Below are 11,599 nucleotides of genomic sequence, written 5' to 3' on the forward strand. Positions count from 1 at the left end.
TGGTGCCAGCAGCCAAATGGGAATCTCCTTGGAGCGAGAAAGACTATTACCATCAAGTTGGGGAACAAAAGGTTTGGCATTTTCTAAGTAGACTAGAAGGTTACGCTGCAAATTGTCCAAAACAAGTTCAAATTTTAGAACATTTCTTTAAATTCAGGTTTTTAAATTAATTAGTTGTATTCAGTTTTACAGACAAACTGTGTTTCTGCCAAATACAGAGCACACTGTACAAAAACTGGAACTATATAACACCAGTGGTTGGGAGGATCTGACTCCATTTGGCATCCCTCCAGCATCAACTAGGTCCTGAATAATGGGCATTTACAGCCAACTTAGCTTTATTGTCTGGGCTGCTGAGACCCCATTAAACATGGAGAGAAGGGCTGGACATGAAGAGTGGCAGCAAAGAGAACCTGAGGCGTGTATGTGTGACAAAGTCATAGACGGAGACAGAGTGTGAAAGTACAGAGAGATTTAAAGAGGTTTTCAAAATTGCTGCTAAAAACAGGGAAAATTCTGCATGTTAATGATTACCGCCTTAAACTGCAACATGATAAATGTGGTGTTTATACATTTCCTTAATAATAATAATAATAATTAATAATCACTTCATGTTGTTTGCTCTTATTCTACCATCATTGAAGAACACAGAAATTTTCAGGACTTAATTCAGGTCACAAACTTGCTTTAGGTTCATAACTACATGACAAGAGAACCCCTGCTATTCTAAATCCCAAAGCCAGGAGCTACGTTTCATATTTGGGTCCAGGTTTGAAAATCCTTGAGTCCCTGTGAGCAGAGGGAAGAAAGCAAAGATGGAACACTTACTGCCTGGGGCTTGGTCATCCTGGTCATCTGGGAAGAGATCGTCCAGAGTCTCTTTACTGGAGTCAGAGTCCTTCTCCTCCTGGGACAGGGGAGGAGGGGAGCGAGAAGGAGAAGGAGAGTGGACAGAAGGAGGACAAAGAGAGGACATAAAGCAAAAGGAAGGGAGAGAGGAAAAGGAGGACATTGTTTTTTTAACTATATATATATCCAACTTTTTTTTTCCTATTACAAAAAACATAATCTGAAGCCTTATTAGCTGTCAAATATGAGAAAACAGATGATATCATGACATCATCTATTATATCTTTAATATTTTACATATCCTGTGCTAGGGACGCACCAATTCTCTTCATACTAATACCACTGCTAACTAGGGGTTTTACCATCCCATAAAGACAGAGTGTAGGTCATCTGTGACTCGAGAGGCTTCAACCCCAAAACGACGAAAAACAACACAAAAGCCAAACAGAACCGTGCATTTAGAGAAACGTTTCACTCCCACTCACAAATCATACTGAGCTGATCCAACACTCTTCTCAAATGTGTCTATATAACAGAACTTTAAACTCTTATCACTAATTAACTTTTATGTTGATAAACATGAGAACATGATGTGGCCCACTATGACTACAGGACTATAAGTGATAGTGACAGTTACATCTGAAAAAGAAATTAGGATGGGTAGCTCCAGGGCTTATATCCTATTGGCCTCATAAACTCATATCTGTGCTGACACTCGTCTGTTAGATCTGAATGGTGCGTGTCTACGCTCTTACTGGAGTTTCTTTATTTAGAAGCCTACGTCAGACGTTCTAAAGAACTCACAGATGGGGACAAGTCCTCGTCGTACTTCTTCAACTGGTTCATGAACTCCAGGTGCTTTTTCTCTTCTTCCAGCTGGGCAACGCTCTGCTCGCTTTTCTGCAGTTTCTGCTGCGTTCCAGCCAGCTCGTCCCTCAGCCACTGGTTCTCCTGGCAGAGGCGGCGTACCTGAGCTCGCAGCTTCTGCTTCTCTGACTCCACAGAGCTCAGGTGGTTAGACAGTGCCATCATCACCTGGTCATAGAAGAGGTCACACAGATTGATGTTGGAGTCTGCTACTGGGTTCATTAAATAGACAATAAATTCACGTATTAGCAAGATGGTAAGACACTAATGCTACTGTGAGGCAATTAAATCCACCTAGCATCTGGTGTAATTACAAAATGTTTGAGGCAGATATTCTGCACACTGTTTGCAGCCACAACTTCAAGCAAAGAGCTGGAGGTAAATATCAGATGCTGGTGGCCGTGCAGTGTATTTTTCATCTGTTAGATAAAGCCGGCTGGGAGATGAAGTCGAGGGGCTAAAACACTAAAACACTGACAATGAGTCATCAGTGACTCATTGTCAGTGTTTGCCAACTCGGCAAACTGTTCTTTCTCTCAAGCAAACTAAATACAGTACTTCTGAGTTTTGTACTTTCAGTCGAACAAAACACAACATGTGAATATGGAATGTACACAGATTATCTTCAATGTCATGGCTGTGTTTTTATTTTTTTTATTTTTTATATCTGTGCTTGTTATTTATTAAATGTACATATATACTAGAGGAGATTTGGTCTCCATTATTCAGATTAAAACCATTCACCAGTGATTCTTAGACTCTGTGGACACAAACCTGTGCCTCGCTCAGCCCGAGCTCCAGCATCTCCAAGGACTTGCGGATCATGTGGGACTTCTCTTCCACCAGGACTCCCTCCTCGTCCTGCTTCAGGCAGCGCAGCGTGCCCAGCAGACCCTCCAAGATGGAGTGGTGCTCCTGCTTCAGAGCCTCCAGGCCCTGGATAACTTGCTTGGTCCGAGAGATGATCTCATCCTGGGACAGCTTCTCCCCAGGGTCCTCCTCCTCCACACACACCATGGTGGACATGTCCTCACGCATCCTGCAGATTTTACGACAAGTAAAGGAGAGTGCCGTGTCATTATGACGCACAAACCTAACAATATATAAAACTGGTAAATGTTAAATAGATTTAAGTTATGTCAGCTGGTCCCGTGTGTGTACATTTATACAACATATCCATTGTATTAATGGAACCTGTCTTGAACATGCTCATAATGTCAAAGAGTGAAAATATCAGGCTCTAATGACTGCAGCAGGGCAAAAAACTGAAATTAAAATGAAATAAAAGTAATTTATTGTCTAAATATTCTGAAGAATGGTTTATTCAGGGTTAATATTTGATACTGTAAAACATATATTTGTCAGAGAGACAGGTCACTTCACAGGAGCAGATTGGGAATCACCAGAAATGTCTGACGTATTATTCATGTAAAGAAATCACTAATGAGCAGACACATTCAGATTCTTGTTCTGATCTTCTCTGATCTCTGAGCAACATAAAGCCTTTTCCATCCCCGTCAGTGATTCATCTCTCTTTCCTGAAATACTGGGCTTAGGGTGAGAAACAACACTGGCTTAAATGAAAGGTTAGACCATATGTGTGTGACTGGGTTTAGAAGTGTGGGTGGTTCAGAGAGGAAGAAATGTTCATGTGTCACTATCCAACTAAAGGTGCCTTTGAACCAGGTAGTTCCTGACTTGAAAAGCTCTGAACAGTGTGAGGAGCTCTGGGGTGCTGCAGTAGAAAAAGCTGGATAAACAAAGATTAAATGTAATATGGCATTTGTGAAATTCTCTTTGAAGTTCTGTAAAAAAAACTGAGGAGTCATCATTTCAGGTGCTTTAAGAAAAAAAGAGAGTTTTGCTCAGACATGATGAAAAGTTTAAATCAAACCTGCAGCTTGCTGACAGTTTAAATCCACATCTGAGGCTTCTGGGCATGTGTGGTTTACAGATAACGACAGATATGAGCGGAGGACTGTCAGACAGGAAACCTGACAGGAACTGATTAACAACTTTAATGGAATCACAGACAGATTTACTGTTTCTAGTTTTTTTAAATATGATTCTATGCTTTACCTCACCATACATGATAAACTCAAAACATTTGGATGCATGCCTGTTCAGACAAAACAAGACATTGGAAGATCACCTTGAATATCACCTTGGACTGTGGGAATTTTTAACAAGAATTTTTATTAAAATTCCAGATAAAAATTATAGTGTTGTATCTTAATATGAATTCAAGTCAACATTAATCAGTTTTAGCCATATCCAGCTAGGTTAATAACCAAAGATCTACCTAAATATGACTCAAAAGTCAGGTATAATATATAGTTTTAGTCTTATTTAACTGAAATGCTTAGAAATTTTGGAAATGTCACTATTAACCATCTACTGCAGTTACACACCCTTAACACCCATGTTCACGTTCACAGTATCGTCCATAATCGTTAACTTCTTGGCAGGAGCGTAATACTGTCATAACACGTGATCAGATCTTGAATCAACTTTGATGATTAACAAAGTTCACCATTAGGTGTGGATGCTAAGTTAGATAAAGACAACCAAACACTGCAGTTTAGTATCAGAGGTCTTGATGTTCTCCCTCAACATGATCTTCACGCGCTACATCTCACTCCACCCCGACTTCATTTGCTTTGTATTCAAAGCATTCACACACTTAAGAGGATTATGACTGAGCGCTTCGGCAGCACTTGTAGCGAGCTGCCTATTACATCTCTGCAGCTACACCAAACTGAAACTGCAAACACTCTCTCAAGTGAATAATTACAGAAGCTCTGACTGAGGTTTTACTGAAAAATACAGAAATACAACTCTTGGGTGTGACTAATCTAACATTAGTGTTATCCTTTATGCAACGGTAAAATCAGTTGAATCAACTTGCCCGTCTCAGTATAAAAGCTGCTATGGTACTGTACCAGGTGAAGAAAGCAGACTTGTCCTGAGCTGCCTCAGATTTCACATTTCAGTGCAAATGTTTGAAAGAAAAAAAAAAAAAAAACAATGAGCTGGAGAGCGCTGCGAGCAGACGGAGGAAGGGCTGCAGCCCTGATCGCTCCATGTGACTCAGCAACCGGCGTGCAGCCTATCAGCTGGCAGCAGAGCAGGAAGGTGACGCTGTGTGCGGGAGGAGATGGAAAACAGCAGCTCCAGGTGAGCGGAGCTGTGCAGCACAGGGGGAGTTTCAGTAGAACAAATGTGACAAAAACAGAAATATATAACCTTATGCTTCTTCTAGTCTGTGCTATTCCAACATGAAGTATAGGTGAACTTTATTATTGGTCTTGTATCATTTAGACTATAAAATGTAGGAATATCCATCTCAGCTTTTTCAAACATCTTGAAAACCTTTTCTCTAATTCAGTGCAAATATTATATTAATGATGACTTGATTGTCAAATAATTACTGTTTAATTAATTAATTAATTGAGCTTATTATAAAGTAGTTAATGACAACAATTCAAGTTATAATAATAATAATGTAATAATAATAATAATAATACACTTTGATTTGTACATCTACTAGAAAAGAATTATCATTTGGATCACTGATGCTCCCATTCAGCAGCACTGTTCTCTGCTTTGACTACCTACCACTGTGGTTCGTAATCTATGAATTATTAAGGAAAATGCACATAATGTAAATTAACACCAGTGCTTCCTTACAGCAGAAGGACTGGCTGAAAATCTACTAACACATTAGGCTTACCTATATAAATATTCTTCAAAATGAAAATATCTAAATAAAAGCTCTTCTTAAACTGTCGGACTTATTAAAGTGGATCTTTGAAAGAGGCAACATGTGTTCTTTATACAACAACAAAGAGCAAGGTCAATATTTAACCACTGGAAACTGCAAAAAAGAAGAAAGACAACGATCACTGCAGGCGCTGTAATACAGAAGCGAAAGTGACAGCACAGGCCTGTTTTCCTGTTCTGATCCAACAATCTTATTTCTGGCATCAGATGAGTCTCAGAGTACAAAACACCACAGGGAGTGGCAGAGAAACTATTTCTGATGTTAACTTTTGAAATGTAAATAGCTGGCTTGAAGCTGTGTGCCCGGGGGCTACTGCAGCTCTTCATATAAGCGGGTTAAGCCGGTGATATGAGGCGATAAGCGAGATGAGGAGGGTATGGATGAAGGGTTGAGTAATGTTTGGGGGCTAATGAAGAATATGAAATGTGGGCGCTTGCTTTGGTTTTTATTCATGAGGATGGTGCCTGCAGCATGACGAACAGCACTGTGAGAAGGACATTTAGTCAGCGACGTGTGGGCTGAGAGTCATTAGATGATAAGAGCTTTAATCACGTTAAACAGACAGAAATCTGACGAGTTAAATTTACTGGATCATGTTAAATCTAGACTCACTTACAACATGCTTCAAGACAAGTGTCTGTTTGGCTATTCATGAGTGAAATGACGCAGCAGCTGTTCTACCTGTAGCTTGTCAATGAAAACACTGTGTTTACTATTTAAAACCTCTGCTACACACAGAGATGCAGGTTTATCTGGTATAAGAAGCTCAAAGAACTGGGCAGGGACGTAACCACACCAGCTACTGTACTGGTAAAGTTGAAAATAAAGAGCACTCCCATCACAGGACCTCACCACCCAGTCTGAACTGGTTTGTGCAGCACAGACATCAGGAACAAACTCAATAAAATAATTGTAAAAAGAAAATCACGCTAATTTTGCAGATTGCCTCTAAAAACCTGTATTTCTGATGTTGTTATGTGGAGGAAAGCTAACAAACACTAATTTACTGTCATCTTCTCAGCTGAAATGGGAACTTTTGCAAGGATTTTGCAATCAGTTGCACATTAAGAGCAACACTAGTATTCATTAGGAACGGGCTGACAAATTTAAATCTAGTAGTCACTGGATTTATTGTCCCTGCTTAAGGCCTCAATATGCTTCCTGCAGCTGGAGACATGCAAACTCCTCTGAAGGGGGTTATACGCCATTTGCAACAGACAAATTGTTCATACTCATGCGCGTCCTGATCTCATTAGGAAGCAAAGAAGGAAGTGTTAAGGTCGGGGTTCCCTCCGACCAATGAGCCAAGAGACGCCCCGCGCTAGTTATGAAAACGTAATTGCATGGAGTATTTGACCGCCCTCCTCTGTCAGCATGAGCTAGTCTTTAATATTGTGTGTCCACTGCTTGGTGCTGTACAGGTACAGTGGCATAGTACAGGGGTTTTCAGAGAAAACACATTAGGTCACATGATGCACTGTTGATATAAACATTTTGATTACAGCCGCTTCAGTGTTAGGGTAATTATATCTTCTGCAGTTTGGCATTTTAAGTGACCTTCCACATGCTGCAATCTTTCCTGAAAAACATCAGTGTTACCCAAATATCATGCTGTTACTAATGCATCATGTGATGTCATAGGCTGTTAGCATCAGAGACCAAGAAAAGGATTAACAAATGAGGCAGTCACAGGACATGACAATGCACAGTTGAAGCACAGGAAATGACGATTACAGCTGGTGTGACGAGTATGACTGGTGTTAATAATTAACAGACTGTGTCTGATGGATATCGGAAGCTACAGGCGATGAAAACATCTCATTCTCAATGGACAGACCGACTTTGTGTGAATTAATTTGCCGCAGCCTGCCGCGTTAAACTATGTGTCATCTCATTAAAAGGATAAGCTCTCATATGACAAGAGCACTGATAATGCTGTTATTTCCAGGAGGAAGCTTTAGGCAATAAATTAAATGTGTTATCTGAATCACTGAAGAACGATGTTCTGATCTATAGAGACAGCAGTGGCACCGCTGCTTGCTGCAGCAGCCTGAAGGCTGAAAGATACTGAGAGAATACACTGGATTTATTTCTTATACAGACGCTGTCTTTGTTATGTGACTTGCTTCAGACTCTCCACAGATTAAACTTAAGTTTAAAGTCTGAGTTAACAAGGTTAAAAACTGTTCCTCATTAGTCTATACAGTATTTCTGTGCCTCTCATCAAGACATTTCTCTTTGCTAAAAGCATCGTTTTGCACCAGTTAGTTTGCATCATAGCCATTTATAAAAGAACTAGTGATCAGTTTGGCACAGAGCAGCACCATCTGGTCAAGATGGCTATTTGTTTAACAAGAAGTCTAAAAAACAACTGCTGAATTTGCTGTTATATGAGACTGAACTACTTTTATATAGGTGGCAACTAGTGTACTGTAAATTATTAAAACATGAGATTTTTTTCAGCAAAAAGACACAAGCTTAGTGAAACAAGCGACATTTGTTTATTTACTGCATCTAATTCCTGCGTGCTGTGGACTTGAACCCAGATAAATGTGGACCCGATGTAATCAAATACCAATATGTGATTGTGTACATTTCTTTTAGCAGGTATCGACTTTATTCTGGTTTACTTGCCACACCTTAGAGCTGCAGTGATTACTAAATAATCAGTGAATCGGCTGAAGACACTGGTGATGTAAATAAATGATCATATAAGTAATTCTTCTTGGAAATAAAGATTTCCTCTGTTTATTTGTCTTATATGACTGTGAACAGGTAGTTTTGGGGTTCTAGACTGTGCAGACAGAACAAGAAATGACCTTGGATTTGTTTGGAAGATTAATCTGTAATAGAAATGGTTTGTTGCACACCTCACCTGCAAAAAGCTTTTAGAGCAAACCTGCAGTATTTCATCACAATCTGCAGCAAAAACACATTCACTGTTTCATTCACCTGCAGTGAAAAAACCCTCCTAAGGTTCGAACACACCTCTGGGACCTGAATCAACAACAAGCTGCCTCCTGGGCAGCACAGAGGGGGTGTTAGCCTGGGGAAGGATCCTGCAGACTGCCAGGACTGCTCCCTTTGGGTGGATTAAACATCAAATACTGCAGGGCAGCGCAAACAAAAACTGAGATGTGGTGCAGATTAAATTAAACAAATTGTGTGTTTGCATGCGACTCGATCTTAAGATATTCGTGGACGCCTCTCGGTGTCTTTGGATTCCCAGCTGGGAGTCCCACACTGAGCTCCACTGTCCCCATGACCCAGTCTGCCCAACACAGGCAGCTTTCACAGCCCTCACCCCGCTCTGAATATCAATGAAAGGGACTGGAGGCTGCTGCAGTGACCCGACCGGTGCATCTCTCCAGCGGGTTGACTACAGCCTCAGCTGCTTTGTCTCAGCTGTGTTTCCTTCTAGACATAGATTAACCTGTGGAACCAGTTAGCCAATACTTTCCTGCCACAGAGCGCTAGCTAGTTACCTCTGCGGGCGTCTAATTCCTGCAATTAACGTAAACACGCAACGTTACCACACAATAAAGAGGATATTCGTTTAAAACACAAGTGCCCAAATTAAGTTAATATTCTATATGCAATATAATAATTGAACTTATTGCCGTTTGACAGAGTGACACTTAGAGAAACGTCTGGTACAACGTGAGAGTGGATAATCAGGTAATGACACCATCCAGGAAATACACGGAGCCATTCTTACCGTTCCTTAGGACATCCGTTGCCAATGTAGCCGGACTGTAACGTTCGTCCTCCGCCTCTTTCTCCTTTAAATCACGTCTTTCTACCAATGGACGTATTATTCCTTTGAGCCGCCGCGTTTGTTGATAAGCTTAAAAAAATATATAAGTTGTATGAAACTGAATTTCCGAGCTGTCTCCGCCGGACTTCTCCGCATCAAGCGCCGTTAATGATGACCAGCTAGCTACATAGCTAACCACCGAACTGTCAAACCCTGGATTTAGACGGAGCCCCCCAGCGAAAGCTCGGACTCCTGTGGTTCCATTGCAGAGAAGAGCGGCTCCGTCGAGCTAATGAAGCGTCAGCGGCTTCATAGGACCGGGTACAAAGTGGACCAGTCGCCCCTGAAGCTGACAGCTCGCTGGTCCCGGGCTGGATCACTGCGCGGTGCGTGAAAATGGCGTTACCCGGCGCCCCCCCACTCGTCCTGGGTAATGATGTCAGCCTCGGCCGCGTTAAAGGGGAAGGAAGCTGCGGTGGGAGTGAGAGCCAGATTTATATAAAGTGCATTTCTAGGAGGAAAACATCCAGTTTTATTAAGACACCGGTGTAGTTTCGGTGTGGTTGTGTCGTATAGTTGGGAGGTAAAAGCGAGGGCGTAATGCATCAACACAGGATCAAATTTTAGGGACATATGGGATATTTAGAGCCCGACTGTGACGAGCAAACAAAGCAAAGGATAGATGAGGAGGGCCAGACAGGGAGGGACAAACAAAGGGAGGGACACGAGAACACAGGGGACCACACAAATAAGCACACAAGACAACACAACACACAAACCAACACACACAAACACAACACAACACAACAACACATCACAACACAACACATCACATCACAACACAACACAACACATCACAACACAACACAACACAACACATCACAACACAACACATCACAACACAACACAACACAACACACAACAACACAACACATCACATCACAACACAACACAACACATCACAACACATCACAACACATCACAACACACCACAACACATCACAACACATCACAACACAACACAACACAACACATCACAACACAACACAACACAACACATCACAACACAACACAACACAACACATCACAACACATCACAACACAACACATCACATCACAACACAACACATCACATCACAACACAACACAACACATCACAACACAACACATCACAACACAACACAACACAACACATCACATCACAACACAACACAACACATCACATCACAACACAACACAACACATCACAACACATCACAACACAACACAACAAACACAACACCACAACACAACACAACACAACACATCACAAACACAACACAACACAACACAACACATCACAACACATCACAACACAACACAACACAACACAACACAACACAACACATCACAACACAACACAACACATCACAACACATCACATCACAACACAACACAACACAACACAACACAACACAACACATCACATCACAACACAACACAACACAACACATCACAACACATCACAACACAACACAACACAACACAACACATCACATCACAACACATCACAACACATCACATCACAACACAACACAACACATCACAACACAACACATCACAACACAACACAACACAACACATCACATCACAACACAACACAACACAACACATCACAACACAACACATCACAACACATCACAACACAACACAACACATCACATCACAACACATCACAACACAACACATCACAACACAACACAACACAACACATCACAACACAACACAACACAACACAACACAACACAACACATCACAACACAACACAACACATCACAACACAACACAACACAACACATCACAACACAACACAACACAACACAACACAACACAACACAAACACTCACAACACATCACAACACAACAAAACATCACATCACAACACAACACATCACATCACAACACAACACAACACAACACATCACAACACATCACAACACATCACAACACAACACATCACAACACTCACAACACATCACTCACAACACATCACAACACAAACATCACAAACACAAACATCACACACAACACACATCACATCACAACACAACACAACACATCACAACACAACACATCACAACACAACACATCACAACACAACACATCACAACACATCACAACACATCACACACAACACAACACAACACATCACAACACAACACATCACAACACAACACATCACAACACACACATCACACACAACACACACAACCAACACATCACAACACAACACATCACAACACAACACACAACACACACAACACAACACAACACAACACAACACAACACATCACAACACATCA

At 41.2% G+C, this 11,599-nt stretch overlaps 1 protein-coding gene across 3 annotated transcripts in view; it reads right to left on the minus strand.

Moving 5' to 3' along the window:
* The window catches only part of klc1a (kinesin light chain 1a), a 30,401-nt gene extending 20,713 nt beyond the window's left edge, over nucleotides 1-9,688 (minus strand). For all 3 annotated transcript variants that reach the window (XM_026339649.1, XM_026339648.1, XM_026339650.1), the window contains exons 1-4: nucleotides 9,219-9,688; nucleotides 2,491-2,755; nucleotides 1,654-1,884; nucleotides 829-907 (exon numbers count right to left, since the gene is read on the minus strand). In XM_026339649.1, coding sequence (XP_026195434.1) covers nucleotides 829-907; nucleotides 1,654-1,884; nucleotides 2,491-2,754 — 574 coding nt within the window. In that variant the 5' untranslated portion in view covers nucleotide 2,755; nucleotides 9,219-9,688. The remainder of the gene's footprint in view (nucleotides 1-828; nucleotides 908-1,653; nucleotides 1,885-2,490; nucleotides 2,756-9,218) is intronic.
* Nucleotides 9,689-11,599: the final 1,911 nt, after the last annotated feature.

Source organism: Anabas testudineus, chromosome 22, assembly GCF_900324465.2.
Source record: "Anabas testudineus chromosome 22, fAnaTes1.2, whole genome shotgun sequence".
NCBI classification, from domain to species: Eukaryota; Metazoa; Chordata; class Actinopteri; order Anabantiformes; family Anabantidae; genus Anabas; species Anabas testudineus.